The sequence below is a fragment of the Trichoderma reesei genome (assembly GCF_000167675.1).
Source record: "Trichoderma reesei QM6a unplaced genomic scaffold TRIREscaffold_27, whole genome shotgun sequence".
NCBI classification, from domain to species: domain Eukaryota; kingdom Fungi; phylum Ascomycota; class Sordariomycetes; order Hypocreales; family Hypocreaceae; genus Trichoderma; species Trichoderma reesei.
Window position 1 is genome coordinate 364,495 of NW_006711174.1, and position 23,312 is coordinate 387,806.

The 23,312-nt window shown below is 54.1% G+C and overlaps 7 protein-coding genes across 7 annotated transcripts; 5 read left to right on the forward strand and 2 right to left on the reverse strand.

Annotated features, from left to right (window-relative positions):
- Nucleotides 1-607: 607 nt before the first annotated feature.
- Nucleotides 608-2,105, reverse strand: TRIREDRAFT_52050 (uncharacterized protein; the record flags this gene model as incomplete). Its single annotated transcript, XM_006968976.1, has 3 exons — nt 608-1,566; nt 1,640-1,766; nt 1,872-2,105. The coding sequence occupies 3 exons, from the start codon at nt 2,103-2,105 to the stop codon at nt 809-811; spliced, it is 1,119 nt and encodes a 372-aa protein (XP_006969038.1). The 3' UTR covers nt 608-808.
- Nucleotides 2,106-2,979: 874 nt separating this feature from the next.
- On the reverse strand, nt 2,980-4,231 carry TRIREDRAFT_111564 (D-tyrosyl-tRNA deacylase; the record flags this gene model as incomplete). The annotated part of the gene is made up of 5 exons (XM_006968977.1): nt 2,980-3,120; nt 3,570-3,763; nt 3,826-3,868; nt 3,933-4,111; nt 4,225-4,231. The coding sequence occupies 5 exons, from the start codon at nt 4,229-4,231 to the stop codon at nt 2,980-2,982; spliced, it is 564 nt and encodes a 187-aa protein (XP_006969039.1).
- Nucleotides 4,232-4,950: 719 nt separating this feature from the next.
- On the forward strand, nt 4,951-7,474 carry TRIREDRAFT_123860 (uncharacterized protein; the record flags this gene model as incomplete). The annotated part of the gene is made up of 4 exons (XM_006968924.1): nt 4,951-5,514; nt 5,601-6,687; nt 6,802-7,330; nt 7,414-7,474. The coding sequence occupies exons 1-4, from the start codon at nt 5,260-5,262 to the stop codon at nt 7,472-7,474; spliced, it is 1,932 nt and encodes a 643-aa protein (XP_006968986.1). The 5' UTR covers nt 4,951-5,259.
- Nucleotides 7,475-9,791: 2,317 nt separating this feature from the next.
- On the forward strand, nt 9,792-10,391 carry TRIREDRAFT_111566 (uncharacterized protein; the record flags this gene model as incomplete). The annotated part of the gene is made up of 1 exon (XM_006968925.1): nt 9,792-10,391. One exon carries the CDS (start codon nt 9,792-9,794, stop codon nt 10,389-10,391), a length of 600 nt encoding a protein of 199 aa, XP_006968987.1.
- Nucleotides 10,392-13,615: 3,224 nt separating this feature from the next.
- On the forward strand, nt 13,616-14,736 carry TRIREDRAFT_111567 (uncharacterized protein; the record flags this gene model as incomplete). The annotated part of the gene is made up of 3 exons (XM_006968926.1): nt 13,616-14,022; nt 14,096-14,437; nt 14,472-14,736. The coding sequence occupies 3 exons, from the start codon at nt 13,616-13,618 to the stop codon at nt 14,734-14,736; spliced, it is 1,014 nt and encodes a 337-aa protein (XP_006968988.1).
- A 5,104-nt stretch (nt 14,737-19,840) lies between these two features.
- TRIREDRAFT_111569 (Hypothetical protein) lies at nt 19,841-21,740 on the forward strand (the record flags this gene model as incomplete). The annotated part of the gene is made up of 3 exons (XM_006968927.1): nt 19,841-19,903; nt 20,004-20,561; nt 20,643-21,740. 3 exons carry the CDS (start codon nt 19,841-19,843, stop codon nt 21,738-21,740), a joined length of 1,719 nt encoding a protein of 572 aa, XP_006968989.1.
- A 158-nt stretch (nt 21,741-21,898) lies between these two features.
- On the forward strand, nt 21,899-22,851 carry TRIREDRAFT_111570 (uncharacterized protein; the record flags this gene model as incomplete). Its single annotated transcript, XM_006968928.1, has 2 exons — nt 21,899-21,959; nt 22,067-22,851. The coding sequence occupies 2 exons, from the start codon at nt 21,899-21,901 to the stop codon at nt 22,849-22,851; spliced, it is 846 nt and encodes a 281-aa protein (XP_006968990.1).
- Nucleotides 22,852-23,312: the final 461 nt, after the last annotated feature.

Sequence of the window (23,312 nt, forward strand, 5' to 3'; positions counted from 1 at the left end):
CAGGGATGGGCTAGAGGAATGGGGGTTTTACTCTTTTGTTATCTTTCAGGGCCTGTGAGCACAATGTGTGTGTGTGTGTATGTATGTCATGCGCAACGGCAAAGCATTGTTAGATTTGGTTCGCCAGTTTCTGTTGTTTGTCTTGTCCTTTTTTTTTGTTTGGCGGTTCAAAGTTCATCGGCATTAGTGAGTGGGATTTTACTGGAGAATCAAGCAAACGAGTTCCCAAGTTGCCTGCCATGATGATTTTGATTTGTGTGTTTGTGCCAAGGCCAAGGATCTATCCTCCTCATGTTTCCTTGGAAAGACTTATTTGCTGTGAACTCATAGCATTTCTTATCATCTCTAATCCCTTGCCTAATAGCCGTAATGGTCATATTCTCAATGCCTGCTAGGTATTATCTACAATGATCTTCACCACCACCGCGTATGTGTAGTGAATTTGATGGAGTATCTCATGTCGAGGATCATGTACAGATCAAATCACCCGCCGAAACTGTTCAAAGGGGAAGCATATCAGATGATACAGGATTACATATCTTGTGTATTTGCGATGGTATTTTCACTTCCAGTTGAACTGCTAGTAACTATTGCAGCATAGAATATGCGAGACTTCTTCTCTAACCCTTTGCGCCTCCCATGCCTTCTTGATCATATGCTTGAGAATTCTCCGGCTTCACCCTTTGCCCGCCGCTGAATATTTACAAATTTCGCTTTTGCTCCTGATGGGTGTGCTTTGTCCATCCGCCTTGCTTTTCTTCATGAACACCCAATGCTGCTTTATCTTGACTTTTTATTTTTTTTTTACTCATTGGAAGAATTTCTTGTACGCGGCCTTCTCCTTTGCCGCCCTGGCAGCGGCCTTGCTTCGCACGGCGGTGAGCTCCTTGACGACGGCGGGATCGTTGGGCGCCAGCTTGTGTGCCTCCTCGAGATCCTTCAGGGCCTCCTCCTCGTCCTTTAGGCGAACATAGGCGAAGCCGCGGCGGTAAAAGGCCTTTGCGCGATCCGCGGGGGGGATTCCGTTGACGGCGAGGGCGAGGGTGGCGCTGTTGACGGCCTCTGACCAGGCCTCGAGCTTGATGTGCAAAAGGGCAGAGTTGTTGTTGAGGGAGAAGCGGACAGCGTCGAGCTGGGCCTTGCCTTCAGGCCAGTCATCCAGGTCAGGCTCCTCGTTGAGGTACCTCAGGCCCTTCTCGTACTTCTCAAGGCCGAGCTGCAAGTTGCCGGCCTTGAAAGCCTTGTTGCCAAAGTCCTTGCAGTCCGAGGCAATCTTGAGAGTGGTCTTGGCATCGGGAGGTGTGTCGCAGTCTTCGGGGAAGTCTTCGTAGGGGTCGCCCAGGGCATCAGGCTGCTTGACGTCGGCGGCAAGAGCTTCGTCTCCGGTGAGCTCTCCGCAGTCGGCGATGACGGCGTCGCGGGAGGGTCGGTCGCCAGCCTCGGTGCGGACATTTTCGATCTGGCGAACAATGGACTTGCCGTTCAGGACTTCGCCAAAGACCACGTGCTTACCATCCAGATGCGGCGTGGGAACTGTGGTGATGAAGAACTGAGAGCCGTTGGTGTCTTGAGAGTGGAGATGCACATGTTAGCTACAACTGCTAGACTTGCGAAGCTCCGAGGGAAGAGGGCAACATACTAGGGCCGGCGTTGGCCATGGACAGGAGGAAAGGCTTGTCATGCTTCTTGGGGAAAGCCTCGTCCTCGAACTTGGCGCCGTAGATGGATTCGCCGCCAGTGCCGTCTCCAGCAGTGAAGTCACCACCCTGTAGGGTTCATTGTCAGCGGACATGGCTTCAGCCTTGGGGAGAAGAAGCGCAGAGAGCTCTCATGTGCCGACTGCGAGAGAGGCACGATGGACTGGGCCTTACCTGAATCATAAACTGCTTGATGACTCGGTGGAAGATGGAGCCCTTGTAATGCAGGGGCTTGCCTGACTTTCCAATTCCCTTCTCACCAGTGCAGAGGGCGCGGAAGTTCTCGGCCGTCTTGGGCACGAGATCAGAGTACAGCTCCATGGTGATGCGGCCGAGCGGCTTGCCGCCAAGCGTGATGTCGAAGAAGACGCGAGGCCGCTGGGGCTTGGTCTCGGTTTCGGAAGCCATTGCGACGGTTGTGGAGGGAGAAGAGCTGCTGCTGAGGCGAATTGGTGTTGGAGAAGTCAGGAAGAAGAGACTGTTGGGGGGGTCAAAAGACGATGAGTCGAGTGTGGTGTTACAGCGGCTGAGAGACGTGCGCCTGCAGATGATTCCTTTGGCTTCTCTGGGTTATGACGATTGCGGGGTCGAGCTAGCAATTTGGGTGCTTTGGCCAAGCTTCGATGAGGTAGTAGTAGTAGATAGAGTGAGGGTATACAGATGCAGATTGTGAGAGGCAGAAGATGAAGTTGAAGAGGAGGGAAAAGTTGGAGAGTGGAAAGAGAGAAGGAGGAGGAAGAAGAACCTGCGAGGGCAGCTACGAGGCTACAAGTACAAGATCAAAGTACCTATACTTCCAGTTGAATTAAAGGCTGTGGTCAGCCGGGACCAAGTGAATCCATATCGGTACCTTGAGGATGCTGACAGCGGGAGCCGGCCAGGAGGTATTGTCATGGAACCTACTAGTAGATCAGCGGGTGCCTTATAGAATGGATTGCTTGCAGCTACAGTAGTACCTATCGTTGCACATGATTGGACAATGCTTCTCTTGGGCTCGTGCTATGTACTACTAGTAACTAATACGAAGTTGGCCAGAATAGCCCAACTGGAGCGAAAGGCGACGGCAAAAGCAGCCAGAAGTGCCGTTTGGGATGGATCAATTTTGTATTACCAGACATGTGAGCCCCTCCATGGCTGCCCCTCCATGATGGTGTTGGTGCTGCTTCTTCAGGCTCCAGGCGTTTGTTGGAGCATTTACAGTAGTAGTAGGTCCATAGTTGGAGTAATCTAGGGGCTGTTAGTGCTGGCGTTAGTGTCCAACCCCCCGCCATCGTGGAAGTTTCTAGCACCGGCTGCACAGATGAGTGGCTGGTCGGGCTCTGGGCCGCAGCGCATGAAGAAGCTGGAGGGGATCACGCATTGCATGGGTCAAGGATGACTTGTCCGGGGGGGTGGTTGCGGGCGAGGTGATGCGTGGGATGGTCTGCAGATTGCATACAGATAGATAGATACATAGATAGACAGGGACAGAGATCCCGGCGTTGTGTCTACAACTAGGTACTACAAGTATTATTATTGTACGAGAACATCAATGCATGCATGGTTATGGTGAGGGGCATTAGGTAGTATCAGATAGATGCCCGGTCGGTGAAGAGATCCGGTCAACGTAGAAAAGAGGTAGGGTTCTAGATCAATGCAACTCCCAATCCAACGTCTATCGAATGGTCGATCGTCTATCGTGTATATATCTAGATATAGCATCGTCATCGTCATCATCGTCATCGGTATCACAAGATACTCATCGCTCAGAGACTGGCGCACCCGCTTGGAGCTCCAAGGTAACCTGCCAACATCAACGCCATCAACCCTCCCGTGTCAGCAAAGTCTCTCCCTTCACACGGTCGAAGATGGCCTCATATCAGCAGCACTTACCGGCCCGTCGTTGACCAGCGCAACCTCCATCATGGCCTGGAACTTGCCGTCCTTGACTCGGTCCACCTGGTACATGTCCTTGACCCTCTGGACAAAGTAACGATACAGCCGGCTTGCTTCTTCAGGGCTCGCTGCGCCGTGGAAGTCCGGCTTGGTGCCCTTTTTCGTCTTTGCCAACAGCGTAAACTGAGAGACTGGTGATGTCTGTGAGCACCCAATTGCCCACGGCCATCAAGGTGCACTCCAAGAGACTCACCACAAAGAACCTCGCCCTCAATGTCTGTCACGCTCCTTTTCCACTAGTACTCGCCAACCACATTAGCTATCCATGTCTCGAAGCTCAATAGAGCCGCTTCCACTCACTCGTCCCCCCTGTTCATCATCCCAGAGTTTCATCTTGACGACTTTGTTGGCCAGTGAATCGGCCTCTTTCTCTGTATCGCCCGGCGCAACAGCCGCAAACACCAACACGCCTCGACCAATGGAGGAGACCAGCTCTTTTTCTACCGTCACAGACGCAGAGAGCACACGTTGGATGATTGCTTATCAACGAAAGATCAAATTAGATGTTGTTTTGCTACAGGAGTCTGGAACAACAAAGCCACTCCAGCATGGCAAGTGAAGCGTAATGGAATAGGAATTTTATCATGCCTACCCTTCATTTTGAATCTCCTTCCCCCTAAAGGCGCAAAGACTGGAATGTCTTGAGAAGAGCAAGGTCTATGTTTGCTTAACGATAGATAGGTATGTAGTAAACCAGAGGAAGCTTGGGGTTCGACGGCCGCCTCCTTGTCCAGCCTTGACCCGGCGGAACTGCAATGTCAAAGAAGAGACGAGCGAATCGCTGAAACAATAAGCACAAACTGAACTTGATTATGGTCCCGATACCGGTGAGCTCTCGACGTCTCGGTGACGGAAAAAAAAAGTGGCTTAATCGCTATCTATCAATCGTGCCTTGACTGAATCGTGCATCCAACTCCCGTCTGTGTCATGTGAGAAACGGCTGTAGCCACGACCCAGACATCCCGCATTGCCAGGTACCGTCTGATAGCGACAGGCGATGCTGAATCAACCAAACAGCCGTCTACTAGATGCACGAGAGATGAGACCCGAGATCACAATCGTCATGCAGACGCAAACATCTTATCAGTCATATCATTGAATAGTCCCCAATGCTTCTTTGCCATGCGTCTTTGCTGCAATCTCCGGTGCCTCGGCTAATCTTCGCAAAGCAACCGGTACATCCCACTGCTAGCCAAGTGCAGCCTCGCGACTTGGCCTCATCAACTTCCATCTCGCACGTTCATCGACTTCACAAGCCAGATCCCGCCGCAGCGCAACCCCCCGGTCAGCGTCCCGAATCCGATCTCGAGACCGACCGTCTCTGTCGCTTCCTCCTTCGCTTGCTGCGCATCTCTGCTCTGCCGCTGTCACGTGGCGCGCGACGGTCGAATCCCCTCGCATCTCGCCTGCATAAAAACCACCTTTGGCCATAGAGGTGACCCCACGAAAACGAACCAAAGGCCTCCGTCTCCCCTCGACGGAATCTCATTCGCACCTCGTCTGCACTGCAGGGCCCCAGCACACGCACCTCTGTGTCAGCGGCGGACTCCTCCCACACAGACTTAAAGCACCAGGCTCAACCGGCAAGGACGCTGCTCGGCCGTTTCTCCCCTCCTCAACCGACAAGATGGCGGCGAGGAAACTACAACAAGAAGTCGACAAGTGCTTCAAAAAGGTGGCGGAAGGCGTCGCCGAGTTCGAGGCCATCTACGAGAAGATCGAGCAGTCAAATAACCCGGCCCAGAAGGAGAAGCTGGAAGACAACCTCAAGCGCGAGATCAAGAAGCTGCAGAGACTGCGCGATCAGATCAAGACATGGGCTGCCAGCAACGACATCAAGGACAAGGCTCCCTTATTGGAGCACCGAAAGCTGATTGAGACTGTTGGTGGAACCCCCGTCATGTTGGGCATTGATGCATGTGCTGGCGCGTACTGACCGTTGTCTTCTCCTCTTTCTCCCCCCTCTAGCAAATGGAAAAGTTCAAGGCCGTGGAAAAGGCCATGAAGACCAAGGCGTATTCCAAAGTGGGACTCGAAGCCGCCGCGAAACTGGATCCTAAAGAACAGGCCAAGGTCGAGGCCTGCGAATTCCTCAGCAGCATGGTCGACGAGCTGGAGCTTCAGATCGAGACCCTCGAGGCCGAGAACGAATCCATACAAGCCACCCTGAAGAAGGGCAAGAACAAGACTGCCCAGGAAAACCGCATGGCTGAGATTGATCAGATCATCGAGAGGCATAAATGGCATCAAGGCAAGCTGGAGCTGATTCGAAGAACACTGGAAAATGGCGGCATCGACACGGAGCAGGTCAACGCCTTGGAGGAGCAGATTCGCTACTATGTGTCTGACGGCATGAACGAGGACTACATGGACGACGACGAGATCTACGACGAGCTCGACCTGGAAGAAGAGGAAGGCGTCTTTGGAATGAACCAGGATACCGAGAAGAATTCATCCCAGGATACGCAGTCCATACAGGATGACGTCCACGAGATCGAACCGCCATCCAAGGCGAGGAAAGCCGCCAAGGATACCGATTCCACAACGTCGTCGACGACACGGGCAAAGTCCGCGCAGTCCAAGTCTCCCCTACCGGCGCTGGCCACGCTCCATACTCCGCTGTCTACGATAGGGGCTGGGGGCAGCGGCAGCCCTGCCATGAAGCCTGCGTCGATCCCCACGAGGCCGGCAGGGGAGGGCCTCAAGTATGCGTCTGCCGCTGCCGCCGCCGCCGCCAGCGACAAGAACAATGTTGGCATCGCTCCTCTACCCCCGCCACCGGGTATCAACGTTGGCATATCGCCGCTACCGCCTGCGCAGTCGAGAACAAGCGCCACCAACTCTCCCGCCGTCTCGTTCGTACAGCCCGCCCAGGCCTCGTCGTCACAACCCTCCGAACCCAAGCAATCTGCGCCCGCACCTGCTCCCGTGCCCGCACCCGCACCCGTCGCCAACGAGAACGCTGAGCCTCCGAGTACGAAGTCGACGAAGAAGTCCAAGGCTTCGGGGAAGCAGCCGGCTACCTCGGAGGCATCATCATCCGAGTCTCAAAACGGTACGTTGTCGAAAGCCCCAAGATCGTCTTTGTCCTTTCGATTTCGCCTCCCCTCTGCAGCCCAAGCCCCCCATCATCACTCAAGATCTTTCGCTAACATTTGGGTACCAAAAGCCCCTCCTCAAACCAACGGACCTCCTAATGGATCTACGAACGGTGTCAAGCCCGTTGCGGAAGAAGCCGAAGAGGAATCCATCTACCATCTTCCTGCGTCATTACAAGACCTCGTCGACTCCTACGAGACGGCGCGGAAACGGCCATACCAGCCCCTGTCACAGTCCACGCTCAACCTCCTGAGGGCGAGCGCACAAAACTATCCGAGCGCGTTCGAGGCTGATGTTCCACGGACGTATCGTCCGGACATGCCGGTTCCTCAAACCGGTTCCGGGTTTCCCACCCAGCCACTGCCCATATTCGACGATCCGCGGCTTTACTCGAGGATTGACCCGGATACGCTCTTCTACGTGTTCTACTACAAGCAAGGAACGGCGCAGCAATACTTGGCGGCCAAGGCGCTGAAAGACCAGAGTTGGCGGTTTCATAAGCAGTACCAGACCTGGTTCCAGCGACATGAGGAGCCCAAGAATATCACCGAAGAATTTGAGCAGGGCACGTACCGGTTCTTCGACTACGAAAGCACTTGGTAAGATATCTCGTCCTTAACTCACCCTCGCCCCTTTTGTTAACCTCGTCTGAATTAACTCGCTAATACGCTTCTCACAATAGGATGAACCGAAGAAAGGCAGACTTCAAGTTTGCTTACAAGTTTCTCGAGGATGACATCTAGGCAGTACCTAGTTGGCTTTTCTTTACGACGGAACACGCACGGGCTAGGGCTAGGGGGAGTGACATGTTTTGCTCTGTTTTCAGTGGCTTTATGTCCATGATGTTTTACCTTTTTCCATTTTTCCATTTCTCTCGTCTCATTTCTTTCTTCGGTATGGGAGTTCTACAGAGAGCATCATGGTAGCTGTGAATAACACATGGTCGCTACCACAGTTGGGTTTTCTCTCGGACGGGGAATGAAACTAGTGTCAGAATAAATCCATATGAAGGCGGGCTTTGATCCGCACTGGGAAATCTGTTTGCCATTTGTTTGCCTTGTGTGCTCTATCATTTCCCAGGCTCGTCTTTGTTACTTTGGTTCTTCTCTCCCTTATGTGACGCGTGGGTGATTGTGCGTTGAATGCTACGATGCCAGCTTGGGTCCAAGTTAGAGGCTTTCTGCTGGGAAGGCAGAAAAGGGGGGAGGTATTCCTGAGCCTGCTATCAGGGTAGCTTCAGGGTCTAAACGAGGCCTTGTCAGTAGGTGATTGAAACTATGTATATGATTTTGACATATTTTAGAGCCAAGACTCTGATATTGGAGGGCGGCTTGCGACAACAGTAGACCTGTGAATGTACCGCGCTGTTACAGGTAAAGGTAAAGAGTAACTAGGTAGGTAGGCTTCAACGTTACATTCCCACCAGTACTTTACCTTGACAATGTGTGAAGTTTATGAGTAGTGACCCTAAATCTGAATATATAGATATCTTGCTCGCTGTGAAGTGAAATGCCGTCCAACGGTAGAGCTGGCTTCAAGATCCTATACCAACATACAACCTGCTGCTCTTCTTCCCACTTCTTCCCCGCATGGTTATACTTCAGCAAACATGCTTCAAAAGTAGTGTTCATATGACATCTGGTACTAATATATAAAGCTGGCTGGTGCTTTACATCGAAGTGTAGCGACTACATACAGTGTTAGCCCTTGAAGTCAGAAACTGGATGCGGTAGATGGGTAGCAGCTAGGTATTGGTATCCGAGTACAAACAGGGTAAGCGTATGCATAACGAGACCTGACCTCTGTCTGCCCCGACTTATCTTGGTATAACCCTTGGGCCAAAGACCTCTACGATTGATTGAGCGTACGACTATTAGTGGCATCTCGTGGATAGTTGGGTTATCGAGATGACCTTCCTCAATCGCCTCCCCCAACTTCCCCGCATAAGCCTCGATTCAATATGCCTGCTAGCCCACCCCTTTACAGCGGTTCTTTTCTCAATCTTATGTATGGGTGGGGAAGCCGGTATGACTGCATTTGTATTCATGTCGAGGCATGACTCGCCGCAAAGGTCGTGAGCTCGTTAAGAGACGGGGGAAGGGGGGAGGGGAGGGGAAATAGGAGGATGTAACTTCTTGCGTGTGGGGGGGGATCGTGTTATGTGCTTGTATTTGATTTCGTGTGCTTGGGGTGTGTTTGATGCCTATCTAGCTGCAACCGTGGGTACATGGCGGGTAGCTTTGCAGATTTGACTAGTGAAAGTGTAAGAAGCATCTGACATCTCATCTGGCATCTCGAATGATTCGATCTGGAGTGGACTCCCCCTTGTCCTGTCTCTGCAGGTATGGATAAGGGGGGTGGTCTTGTCTCCCTCAGGCTTGTATAGGATTAATGTGAATCCTTCTAGCACCTACTCGCTATTCTAACAGGTACAGACTAAATCTCGGCAGCAACGTAGGAAAATCCTCCAAAGGAGCCACCAATTCCAAGGTATTCCTTTACAAATGATTTTGTCCTGGAAGTGTTATTGCCCGTTTGCGTTGCACTTGTTTGTGCATGATGCCATGGAGACATGAGGCTTGGAAGCGGAGATATTTGACGACACAGGAGAAGCTGATAGGATAGCACATTGGAGCAAACGGACTCCTTACCTGCAAGTTGTGTGAAAGTAAGGCTCGCTATTGGCAAGTGAAGCTGCAGAGACCAGCGTTCTGTTTGTCTAAAGGGGGTGCCGAGTGAGTTGTTGACTCTAACTTTTCTGAATCATTTAGAGGATTAGCTGTAAGTCTGCAGTTAGGCAAGATGAAAAACTCAAGTAACTGCATGCTTTCGAGTAGCTCCGTTTGCAATTGTTCCTGTTTGTTCAGTCCTCCGGGGAGTATAGAACTACTTCTTTCCTCTGATTTCAAAGGACGGCATCTCGCACTCTGCAACCTCTTGCATCTCTCCTCGCACCTGAACTACACTTGAGAAACAAACCTACTACTCGGTAAGGAAACAATCAGTCTTGCAAATACGTTATCGTCATAGCTTATCTAACAGAGTAGAAGCATCGCCAAGATGAGTATCGGCAACAAGCACGTCTTGTGGTATGACCCAACTACCAAAGAGGAGCTCAAGGCTCAACGACCTACCGCCTATCAAACCGGCAAAGGCAACGCTTCTGGTGGCATCCAAGGCATGACCGACCCAGACACGGTCAACTTCAAGACCACCGTCTTCAACAAGGTGGCCAAGTCCTTCTCCGCGCTCTTCAGCAACCACGCGGACCGGTACGAGCGTCGCAAGGATTGCCCCGTGGGCTGGACCACCGGCGGCCAGATCGGCTGGCTCCGGGAGGAGCAGGACTCGCAGTACCATCTCATGGAGGAACTGGAGCTCAAGATTGAGGGGCTGAGGAAGGACGTCAGGCAGCAGGAGGAGCTCATCAAGGCGTACGAGGTCAAGGTGGCGCAGAACGAGGAGTACCTGCAGTACTGCATGCACTGGATCACCATGGCGCAGGTGTTTGGGGATGTTCCCGTTGCCAAGGACCGCATGATGTGGAAGTCTGGCCGTGTTGTGTTCGAGGAGGACAAGGATGAGGATGAGGACGAGGCTATGGAGGAGGATGCTAAGGGAACCATGGCCTCGGGCACTCATCACACTGCTTACCAATAGATGACGGCATTTGAGATGGCTTGCGTTGAGTTGAGCCTGGAGTGGTCTCCTTCTTCCATCGTTGGATCTCGGAACAGGTCAAGGAAAATGCCGCTGTCGTCTACCAAGACAAGGCATGGATTCGTATCACAGACTCTACACTGTTCCTACTTAGGTACATTAGCCTAAATACAGCAGCAAAAAGAGTGTTTTACACAAACCTGTAGAAGTGCCGGGGAGTTGTCGAAATTGACTCATCAAGTGTCTAAGGTATGTTAATCCTCAAAAGGTCCAGCAGATGGTCGAAGTGTTACGCCCAACCAGGGCAGTCCACAATAAGGTATGCCTTCTTCCAAAGTCGGTCCTTCTCCGAGAGATTTCCATCTTCTCCTTGCAAAATCGCTCTTTCCTTCTTTCCTTCTCTCCTTCTCTCCTTATCTCCAAGGATCCTGCCATTCAGAGTTGCCGAAGCCCAGGCGCACTTGCCGAAGTCCATGTCGTGCTAGGGCTCAAGGAAGGCGCACGTCATGCATTCCGGCCTGTCTGTCTCTTTCCCACGCTCTGCTACTGCTTAATGAGATAACCAATGCAGTTGCAAGTCACTGCTTCTCTGGAAAAACTCCTCCCTTCCGAACTCCCGTTTTCTCTTCTAGCTGCTTCACTCCATTGCAGCCGGGCGTTTTGCTTCTATGCATTCTCTCACTCTGTCGGACTTTTTGTTTGTCTCGCCTTTGTCGATATACCGACGGGTTTGACTCCCTAGCACTGCTTCTTCAGAGTGTCTCCATACTACAGTTGCTATACTGCGGTACTACATACATTCGCATGGAGCCTGTTCAGTCTTCCCTTGGTCTTCCTCACATTGCCTCCGGTACAAAACAAATTGTGTGCCGCATTCGGGGCATGCAAGCATCAACAAGAGCTGATAGGCCGTCGTCACAGCCTAAAAGCACAATCTGACACCGCTTTGTCCGCCCATACGAGTTTCCGGCCCTGACCACCAGCATTCGGAGACCAGCCATCAATTCGATCTAGCTTGGTACGATCTTCACTGGATATGGCCGGAATCTTGCATCATCTTCGCCCGCTGGATAAGCCCGAGCATGAGGCTACGGGTAGATCATGAGCGGTGTCATCACCTGTACTGTAGAGAGATGAATCTGTAAGTTCGACCCACGAGATTGCCCTGAGCATTAGCTGACATCCGTCGCTTCTACTTAGATGACTTAGGAAGAAGCCAGGCGTACCTTTTTGCCAGGCTTAGTTATGCCGCTCCAAGTACTCTGTCGCCTGCGCAGGCTCGTATCAGCATCCCACATTCACGGACGTCGGTTCACGTCTCTCCTTGGATCGGCCTCCGCGAAATGACGGCTGCCTAACAGGAGGGCCTGTACACGAAATACGTGGCCTCTGCCTGCTCACTGCCATTGCCATGGTCTCCAGGTGACAGGGACCAAGATCGCTTCGGATCGCCGTTTGACTATCTTTTTACACGATTCCTTCCGTTTCGACGGCTTCAGCTTGTGTGATTCTCCTGGGCATCTGATGCACCACAAGGGAGAGTTACAGGGGCCAAAATCTTGCCACGAGTACCTTTGCTTGCCCGGCATCGTGATTACATATTCGACATCGGTCTTTGCATCGACTGCTCTTTGTTTACAGCCCGATTGGAATCGGTGTCCGCCCTCATACCCAAAATTGAGACTAATCATACTGCCCAAAGCAGCTCGTTACCCAATTCGATTCATATGCGAAGCAGCGACTTTGCTGGGGTAATTAGCCCTCGAAAGAGCCTTATCCGCGTCGACATTGAATAGACGGTCATTGTTGGCGTCGTGTGGCTTACGTTTCTCGGCCTGCGAGTGGTGTTGATGCAAGGGCTAAGAGGGGAACCCCTCGTGGTCATATCTCTCGTCTGCGTGCGTCTTCGCACGCGAGCCCGAAGTTGTTTGTCGACATCGATTGGCCGATTGAATATGAGACAACTTAACGCTCAATCTACCGCTGCCGAATCTCCCGAGTCAGACGTTTCAGCACAACCGCCATCATCTTGACTCTCGCGCGCTTTAGCGCCCGGGATCTCTGCACTTGCTCTCCCCCACAAGAGATGGTAAAGTGGACAATGCCCAAACGACAGATGCAATACTACTGCGCATTTGCCATGCTCCTTCTTGTTGGTACCGACACGATGGAGCGGCAAGGGTCTGGAAGCGGAGCACCTACCTACAAAGCACGATGGGTACTGTCAATCATAAGCCGGGAGTTCCTGAAGGCGAACGAGCTCTTTTGCGACGTACAAATGCAAGAGTTCGGATCGGTGTGGAAGCAACATAGCCGCCAAGACTCAGCCGCACGCGCTGTCAAAGCCATGAACCGACTTGCAAGTCCCATAGGGCCGGATTGGGAAACAACAGCCACTGGAGATTTGTTTGGTTAGCTAGCAACGGCTTGGAGGGTCGCGATTCGGGCTCATCGCCGGGTGCCTCGAGTCTGTAGCTCCTCTGTGGGGAGCAAGATGTGAGTCCTGCTCTCCCGTATGGCGATGCATCTCTCGCCAGTCCGCAAAGGGTTTACAGGGTCTGACCATCCATCTCCACATGGCTCTGTCCATGCTGCATGTCGCACAGCGTCTACTCCTCACTCAACTGCGGCCCTTGTGCTTCACTTGCTCAACCCCCCTCCGCATAAGGTTCTGTAAGTATCGAGGAGCAGACTAGCGGATACGTCGACGTCACCTTGGGAGCAGGTCCTTCTGACGAGCAACCCTGGTACAATTCCGCCCTACCGGACCCCGTCCATACGCGCTAACTCTTGATAGCTTCTAGAAGCCTTGCTGCCGATGTTACCTCAAGGACGGGGGTGCCTACAGAGTACGAGGTTGAGAGTTCATTATCTACTTCCCGTGTGTTGAAATAAACACAGCCCTTCCCCTGGCCGTTCTCAGATGGGAAAGGCTACGCATATATGCTTGTACTTTTGGCTGCTTCGTCCATTAAACATTGGACACAAAAGCTGCCGACTGCCCTCCATCTGGGGCTGCCTCTTAATACCGAGCGACATCCTCATATCATTATATAACAGCATCCTCATCAACACCTTTTGTACCAACGTGACCTCTTAGTCTCTTGTGCAATTGGATACAATTGCTCACCCAAGTATCGTCAATCTCAGGAGACGATAGCTGCTCTTCTTCGTCGAGACCATCGGTCGTTCGTCCTTGGCGTTACTCGTACATCCCGAACACTATGGCAGACGACGATTTGCAATTCAGCTCCTACAGCCAGCTCTGCATGGACGCTCGGCTGTATGACGAGAGCCTGATGTACGAAGAGGCCCAGATGTTCGAAGACAACCTGCCGTATGGCGACTGGTTTTCCTTCGATATCAATAGCAACACTATTATGGCAGGCACTCCAGAACTCTGCGACTCACAGCCCGTGTCTCAGTCTGGGGGCTCAGAAGGAGGCTCAGAAGCGAGCTCCCCCGCAACGCCGACGTCTACAGACTCCTTCTTCGCACACCAGACCTCGCCGGCCACCAGCTCATCTTACTTCCCGTCGTATGCAAGCGCCAGCACGCCTGCATCATCGGCTTACAGCAGTCCGGATGCCACTCCTAGCCAGGAAGTGGCCTCGCCCTCGGAATCGCCAACGTAAGTTGCCCTCTCTGAGCGTTCGCAAGACCGCCAGCGGCATTCGCGGTTAACCAAGCCTGAGCATACATAGGTTTGCCTCAAGTGGCCGCGACTATCCAGTGTGCTGCCTCCACCCGGGCTGCGATGCGAAGCCCTTCAAGCGTCGCGCCGATCTCGACCGTCACTACAAGCACAAGCACGCTCCTTCTTCTCAGAAGGACTCGTATCATTGCGATTACGCCCGCTGTGGCCGGCGCCGTGACCCCTTTCACCGCCGCGACCATTTCCGCGACCATCTGAGAGACTTCCACAAGGAAGACATTGAGAAGCGTGGGGTTGCCGCCAAGGAAGACTGGTTCGAGGGCCGCAACGCTTCACACACCTGGTGGCGATGCACCAAGTGTCTCAAGAGAGTCTACATCAGCCGGCAGGGGTACGAATGCCCTACTTGCAAAACATCCCTGCAGGCAAAGCGAAAGGAGATACGCCGGCGAGAGTAACCGAAAGAGACGAGAAGCCCAGATTCGCACCAGGGCACTGATCGGCTTCGACCATAGCGGCGTCATCAACCACTTACACCCCCCTACCCACCACCCCCCTCTACCGCTGCCTCCTCCTCCTTCTGACTACTTGCATGACATCCCACCAAACAGAAGCTGTTCGCTCTGGACGGACTGCGCTCCTTTCCGTCAGAGTTTCGACTTTTACATCTACCGACATACCATTACATAGAGCGGACCATCACTCTCCCAACGAATCTTACGGATCGGGCCTGTTCAACCCGGTTTCTTACAGCATGAGCCTGTGCTTTCCATCTGAGACTCTTTTGTTTTTTCCCCTACACTTCCTGCAGGCCGCACCCAATGATACCATAGTTGCAGAAAAAAAAAAGCTACTTTGTTAGCAGGTAGCGGTTAGCTCCCAAATACCACTTACATATCAAGTCCTTCTCGTCCGAGATGAGTGCGGGGAGCTAGTATATGCTCAGTTCCTCACGCGGGGACTCGCCCATACCTTACTCGCTTGTGGCGTGCATCCTTGCAGCGCGATAGGCTTCCTCTGATATCGTTCAGCTATGCCTTGCCCAGCCCGGCCCCGACTCCGGCTGTGAAGCAAGCAAGCACCAGTGGCTGAGCTGGCTCGAGTTGACCACTCTGACTTTCCCCGCCTGTGGCTCACTGCCGAGCCTTGGCCATCAAAGGCAAACGGACATTCATTGCAACGTCAGGCTACACTCTCCGCCTGCCCTACCGTACTTGTGGTTACAATGTCATCAGGCAAAGGCGGGGCGGCTGGCCGAGAGCCTGGAGGGCTGCATGAGGTATCCGCACATCGTTCTTGCATTTACGAAGGACCCAAGTACGAGATATCACCAGGTACAGGGAAGGAAACTGACAGTTGACAGAGGGGAACGAAAGGCTTGCATGGTTAGCGTCGAGCTGGCAGCCTCGGGAGCGCGAGCTTTCATCACAGGTGTGTGTGTGTGTGACTGACTGGGTCGACGCCGTTGCGTTTCTTTTCTTCAACAGCAGTTGGTGGCGCACAGTTCAGTTCTATCAACAAGGCACAACGAGCAACACACGCACACACCACTTTCACTCACACACACCTTGGAGCTTTTGGGCTGATGGAGGGGGAGCGGCGTCCTATTGGCCGCCAATTACGATTGGGGGCTTCATGTGTCTTTTTGCTTTTTGGGCAAAGTCTCGAATGTGGGAGTGAGACGTGATAAAAGAGGGAAGCATATAGTTTGAGGCCGTGGATTCGATGAGTGTGCTTTGTTTGTCTTTGATTGACTCAATTGGGCCAAAATACTCTCGGCAGTTGCGTTTGTCTTTGGGTTGGCGTTCGGCGTCTGGCAAACCAAAAAGCTCTTTGTTGCTACCGATTCCCAAGTTGTTTTCTGGGATATCATATTGCATTGCCTTGTTTCTTCTCCTGTCCCTTTCACCTCGATACTTCTCCCCATTCACCACGTCCCACTCCAAAGAGCACTACTATACTCGAAATAGCCGACAAAAGCTCATGCAAATGACTCCGTGACAAACGAGCCGCGCGATCACAACTCACCTCGAGGGAAATAAAACGCAAATGATGCGATGAGATATGACGGGGATCGTATCGGCTCGGTTCAGCAGGTGGCGGCTAACGTTGGTGCTGGGCTTGCTGGGGTAGCATTGGCACGGAAAATCGGGGCCCCGGAGCATCTTCAACGGCTCTGCCAGTATTGCAGTTGCTCGTGAGATGCGGGAGAGCCTTTCGGTTATCACACGCACCGCTTGCCGTTGATGCTGCCTTTGCCCTGCCTTGTGCTCGTACCTTGCGAGTCATCCCTGTGCGCCATGTCGATTCAAGCAAACGACAAAGAGGCGCTTCCTTTCCTCCAATCGTCGCGGACTCTCCCCGTCACCCTGTCGCCTACCTAGTCCATCTCGAGCGAATCCCGTTGGCGCGCCTTCCCTGCAAACAGACTTTGGACCGGCCGTTACACACTGCTTGATAGCTGCATTGGCCCTGCAACCACGAGGTCGGCGGCGTGCTTCCAACGGCACAATCTAGACTTCCTCAGATTCAAGCCTCCAAACTCTGTGTGTGTTTCTCCGTCTTTGTCTTGAGCCAGGGCCGCCTCCATCTCGACCGGTTGGTTGGCTTGCTGTCTCAAGGTGAGGCCGTTAGGCTCTCGTCGTAGGTGGCATGCATCCAGCTCCTTCTGGCCGGGCCTGGGAGCTGAAGACGACAATTGGTATATGGCACAGGATAGGCCAGCAAAGTTCCTTCTCGAAGCGTCTGGCTGCAGTAGTCTTGCTCTTTTCCCGAATCCTGAGGCAAGTCTGTCCGCGAGGCTTTGTGGGAGACTGTGATGCAAGCGCAGAGCCTTTGGTGGAAGTTGTTGACGCTTGCAACAAGGGCACTTACACGCATTCCCACGCCGCTCGATGGGCTAGCATGCACATGCACATGGCAAGAGTGTGTGTAGTGACATTGCTCACCAGATCTCCAGCCTTATTCGAAAGCTTTCATGAAACAGATTGTAGATAAGGGTGGGTAAAGAGCCTCTCCTCCCCCTCCACGATGTCGGCAACACATGGTGGCTTTCAGCGTGGCTGGTGATAGCTTCACAGCACAACTGCGGGGGCGGCCGCCTCCGACCAATCGATGTGGCGGGATACACTCGTGGAAGCCATGCTGCTCACCCAGCCTCGCCTGACTGGGACAAGCCCCTGGCTGCCACCACCAGCAAGCTTGTCGCCATCAGCGGCTCCCCAACAGCCACGGGATTTTCTTCGGCCAGACACGCACGGATCGAGGCGGATGACAGCATGCCGTCGGGGCTCTGGCGCCGGAACCGCGGTCGACGGCACGTGTCCTGGCTTGACTGAGCTCGAGCTTGAGCTGTCCAGGAGACTCCACCAACCAGCCCTTCCTCGCCGGACTCCGGCCGTCAGGGACCGCGTATGACTGGGTCTGTCAGGGTGCATACTCGTAGTATTGTGCTCCCGCAAAGGGGTCTGCGTCGCCGTCTGGTCTGGGATATCGCGTTTGCCTCCTGTCCATCCCACACAAGCTGAGCTTCCCATCGGGCTCGGAGCCAGAATTCTCACCAGCTTTACCCTTGCAGCTTCCCGGCGGCGGCTCAATCCCTCGAACCCCCACCCCTCTGACTTAGCTGCTCATGAGTGAGCACGTCGTCGTCGCCTTTGCAGCTCTGACCGCACTAAAACTTCGGCAGTTGTGTTTTTTCAACATCGTGTGGGGCCTCGTCCCTCGACATGTGGTATTCCGTGTTATCCCCTCCCCCGAAGCTGATGCTGTTGCTTGTCCGCCATCTCGGCTATATGCTTCGAAATGGCATATGATACGCGAGTGTCGAATAGTTTCTCCGTCAAATTATCTCTTGGGATCGAGTTTGCGAGTCTGGATCGGCAACTGAGTGGTTGCCAATCCCTGAGCTGTTACAAGGCACGAGCAGGTATTTCTCGAAGATATGGGCAAAGTCAAAGTCGGACAGTGCTGACTGCCTGGTTCTCCTTTTCTTGGCACGGAGCTACCATTCGAGCCATTGCCTCCATATGCGCTCTTCATCCACCTCAGATTCGGGCATGTGTCCGTCATCGCTGGCTTGGACGGCTGTACTATCCATAGAGTCGATCTCGGATGGTGATGGCGCCGATGATGGTGAGTTTGATGCTGATTCGCAACCACGATCTCTGGGGGGATTTACAAGCTCTGTTGGAATTCGTCCTCTAACGTGGCTTGTCGAGTTGTGAAACTGTCTGAGACGAGATGCTCGACTTCTGCAAGGAGACGACATTGTCGGGTGGCTACTTGACGAAGAGGAGCCTGTCAGACCTTCGTCGACGAGATGAGACGAGTGATTCACATCTATCGACTGCATTCTATTCCTCGGGCGTTCTGGCGCTGTGCTCTGCGTCTGAAGGCGTTCGGCATGAGCCGGACTTTCAGTGAGATTCCTCGACTTGCTCCATCGGTAGTCTTGGCTGCCCACTCGTATTCTGACGGACCTGGGTGAAGGGGTGGCCTGCCTCAGCTTTCTCTTTCGGTTGTCTCTCTGTCTGCCGCCTTCCGATGGCTTGCGATGGTCTAAATCCACCCCAAGTTGCTTTTGCTGCTCGGAGGTATGCCTGAAATTGGTTGAAAACCCCCGTTCTCTTCCGAGCTGCAAGACTGGACGTCTCGGCATTTCGGTTCCGGAAGAATCGATTCTCTTCAGAAGTCCCTGGAATCCCGCTCTTGGGTCAGAAGTACCTACAGAGCGGTACCTTGCTGCCTGATCCGACAGTGGCGGTCTTTCGTTGCCTCCTAATGGAAAAGCTATTGGCAGTTTGGTGACATCCCTTGACTGAATTTTCGGCCGGTCTTCCAGGCTGGTCAGCACCTCAGGAGCAGCTGGTACAGGTTTGCCGCCCAGCACTGATGAAGGACTGGCTCCAGCTCTGCGTAGGCTTGCGGTAGGTCTCTTTGCTGGGGACACGTAATTAGGTACAAAATCAGCCGCGGAGAGAGTGACGGGAGGCTGGGCTTTGTCCTGCTCACGCAGTCGAGAGCGTGCCTTGGCGAAGTATTCTTTCTGGCGAGCCATTTCCTCTTTCCAGCCCTTTCCGCGGCGGTGTCGAGAGAGGTTGCCCCCCATCCAGTTCATGTTGGGGGTGTATCATGGACAGAGAAGAGCACTGAATCTTGTCCAAGTGAAGAGGAGAGGATGCTGATGATGGTCACTGGATGAGATGGGAAAAAGAGATGAGGAGCATCAGAAGTCGATGAGTGAATTGGACAAACATCAAACTGCTTGGAACCTAAGGAGGAACGACCCTGAAGCATGAACTCGCATCACGTCATGTGCTGGTTGAGGCATCAAGAGGGTAGGAGCAAGCCTTGGTATCCATGGTTGGAAGCTGTCGAGAACTTACCAGAGGCTCGAGGCATCTGTCAGTTCTGCTGTGAACGGTCAGTTGCATCTTCGATGAAAAAAGGAAAAAAAGAGGATGAGAAGAAGGACTTCAAACTCATGAGAAAATATCGGAAATTTCAAAAACCTTGACCAAGGTAGAGGATCGGATGATATTTGACATTAGGTAGTAGGTAGGTACTTGTATGTGGGCAGTCCGGAGAGCAGTGACTTCCTCTCCCTTGATGCACAACACAGTATGCGACGGCACCGTGCGTAGTCGGCACTGTATAGGCTTCCAAACACTGGCCACCTATGACGAAGGTCCCGCCAGGAACAAGGGCAGCAGAACCTCGCATCGTCAACCGCCGAGGGAGCATCAACACGACTGATACATAGCCGCTGCCTTTGCTTTCTCCCGCATCAACAATGGCGGACGCAGCAGAATTGGAGCGCCAGAAGCAGGAGAAGATTGCGGCCGCCAAGAAGCGCGTAAGGATCCCACCTTGTTCCCCAAGCTGTTATACAAACTAGAGCCCTTGCATCAGTCGGCCCATCAAGGTGTATGCGCGTCTAACACGGGCTTCTCCAGGTCGAGCAATTGAAGAAGAAGAAGAAGAAGGGAGCAAAGTCGGAGACCAAAGCCGAAACTGAGGCGTCCGCTCCCGACGCGACAGAAGAGACCCCGGAGCAGCCCCAGCCGAGTGAGGCGGATGTCAAGGACGATGTACCTGCCGAAGATGACAAGCCTGCCGAGGAGAAACCCGCCGAGGGCAACACAGCTGGCGAGGAACCCAAGGCAGAAGACAAGGCAGGAGAAGAGGCAGAAGACAAGGCTGTCGAGTCGCCACCATCCGAGACGCCATCCCTTGCGCAACAATCAAAGCTCAGATCCACGTCGTTCCGCGCCGGCTCGAATGCAGGCCCGGGACCAATGTCCCCTGGGCCATTCAGCCCCGAGGGTGGCGACACGGCTGCCGACATTTACAGAAAGCACGTGGCTAGGATAGAAGAGCTGGAGAAGGAGAACAAGCGCCTCACCAAGGACGCATCCGACTCGGAGAAGAGGTGGAAGAAGGCAGAGGAAGAGCTGGCCGACTTGCGCGAATCTGACACCAAGGGCGGCAAGGATGACCAAACAGAGAAGCTGGTATGTGCTGGGAAGGGGGAGCCGGATCCTCCCTACGCCGTTCACCTGTGCCAAGAAGTCCTTACACTAACGTCGTCACAGAAGGACGAGATTGCGTCTCTACAGCGTCAAAACTCTCAACTACAACAGCAAGTATCCCGAAACTCTGGACATGCTCATCGTCAGTCGGTGTCAATAAGCGCCTCTCCTCCGTCGCTCCAAGCTGAGCTCGACGCCAAGTCAGCCACCATAGAGTCCATGGAGATTGAGATCTCCAAGCTCAAGGCACGTGTGGAACGCCAGGAAAGCGGCGCGTCCTCGGAGAAGGAACAGATTGCCGCGCTGGAAGACAAGGTGGCGCGCGCCGAGGCCGCAGCCGGCAAGGCTCAGCGTGAACTGCAAGACGTGAAGAAGGATCTAGAGCGCACGACGGAGAAGGCGGTCCGCGAAGGCAGCGAGCGCACCAGCGCAGAGACCAAGGCGAGGACGCTAGAACGCGAGCTGGAGGAGACGAAGAAGGCAAAGGAAGAGCTAGAGAAGAAGGTCGAGGCGCTGGAAAAGAAGGTGACGGCATTGACTACGCTTCACAAGGAGCAGGACGCACGGTCGCAAGGTCTGAGGAAGGACAAGGAAAAGGCAGAGAGTGAGGTGCAGGAGCTGCGATCCAAGGTTGAGAAGCTAGAGAGCGAAAACGCCAAGCTTGCCAGTCGTAAGTCGACAGACGGCGGCGGCGGTCTCGACGATGAGGGCGTGGATGAGCTGGAGGACGAGGGCAGGCGCAAGCTGGAACAGAGGATTCGCAGCCTCGAGGCGGAGATTCACGAGCTTCGCAGCGGCGCGTGGATCGAGAGACGGCGCGAGATGGAAGCCACTAGTCCCGGCTTCGACGACGTGGATCTCTCGGGCAACAACCACCCTCCTGCACGCAAAAGGGGATCTACAGCTGGGGGCATTGGCGAGTTCATTGCGCATGGCCTGAACGCCCTCGCCGGAGGAGGCGATGATGACTTGCTGGACGATGACGATGTGGAATTCGATGAAGAAGCGTTCCGGAAAGCACACGAAGAAGAGTCCAAGAGGCGGATAGAGAGGATCAAGGAGATTAAGCGGTCGCTGAAGCACTGGGAGGGATGGAGGCTGGACATTGTGGATGTGCGAAGAGGCGGAGGGCAGGGCATTGGGGATATATTTGATATTTGAGCAGTCTAGAGATGGGAACATACGCGAATGAAGTCGATACTCTCTCCGAGGATTACAGATGAATCAACAATTACCTGCCCCCCCTCGGAAGATGGATGCAGCCATTGAGATATACGCAGTAAAGGCCGTGTCATCAAGGGGGCAGCTACTCATTCGCCATGTCCTGTGACATCATCGGCCACGCGCGTGAGACGGGGGTTCACATCAAGCCATGCACATGTAAGCGGGGGAGCGGAACGGAAAAAGCTTCCTTTGACTTTCTCTTTCTCTCACTCACCTTCGACCTCGTCACTCATTGTCACCACTCTCACCAACAATGGCACCAGGCCCAAAGACGTTCTTCATCACCGGAGCCGGGCGGGGCATCGGCCGCGGCCTGTCCCGGATCCTGCTGCAGTCGGGCCACCGCGTCTTCCTCATCGACAGCAACAAGACGGAGCTGGAGCACACGGCGAGCGTCCTCGGGAAGTCCCACCGGCGCGGGCGGGACTTTGACGCCGCGCTGTGCGACGTGCGGCTGCCGCAGGAGGTCCGGGAGGCGGTGCGGCAGGCGGACGGGCTGTTCGGGAGCCGGCTGGACTGCCTGGTGAACAATGCGGCGTACACGGGCGGCGTGGGCGGGACATCGCTGGCGGACATGACGCTGGACGAGTGGAACCGCAGCGTCGAGACGAACCTGACGGGGCCGATGCTGGTGACGCAGGCGTGCCTGGGGATGCTGCGGGCGGCGCGGGGCTGCGTGGTGCACATGTCGTCGACGCGGGCGGTCATGAGCGAGCCGGACAACGAGGCCTACTCGGCGACCAAGGCCGGCCTGCTGGGGCTGGCGCAGAGCATGGCGGTGTCGCTGGCGAGGGACGGGGTGCGGGTGAGCGCGGTGCTGCCGGGCTGGATTCACGTGCTGGACGAGTGTCGCGAGGCGGACGAGAAAGGGAGGCGGTGGGAGGACGGGCTGAGCGAGGAGGACATGCGGTGGCAGCTGACGGGGAGGGTGGGCAAGGTGGACGACGTGGCGAGGGCGGTGGTGTATCTGGCGGAGAACGAGGGCGTCACGGGGGTGGAGATGGTTGTTGATGGGGGGGTTACGAGGAAGATGGTGTATCCCGAGTGAGAAGCAATGTTTATACTATCGATGGATGAGACGGGGGAGGTTGGGGGAGAAGGGTTGATGTTGATGTGCTGGGTCGGTCTTGGAGGGAGAAGGGAGAGAGGAGAGAAGCGAGATGCCAGGTCGAGCCGAGGCAGATGACCGACGGCCTTGAAGGTTGATTCCAGGAAACAAACACATGGTTTGGTCGAGATGCCGCAGAGGAGGCTCCCCCCATGCCCTTGCAGTGAGTGACTGCGGAAGTGACGGAGAGTGCGGAGAAGGAGGAGAAGCGAGCAAGGAAAGTGTTGCATCGCTGCATCTCCAATTTCTGGACTCATTGATGCGTTCCTCCTCTCCTCATTCGACGAACCCCGCACGAAGTTTGTCTTAGGAGCTTCTGTTTACAGCAGTTGGATACTATATTATATTCATGGTTGCGCGGCTGAGTCCGGGTAAAGGGATGCTAACGTGATGCTGTAATA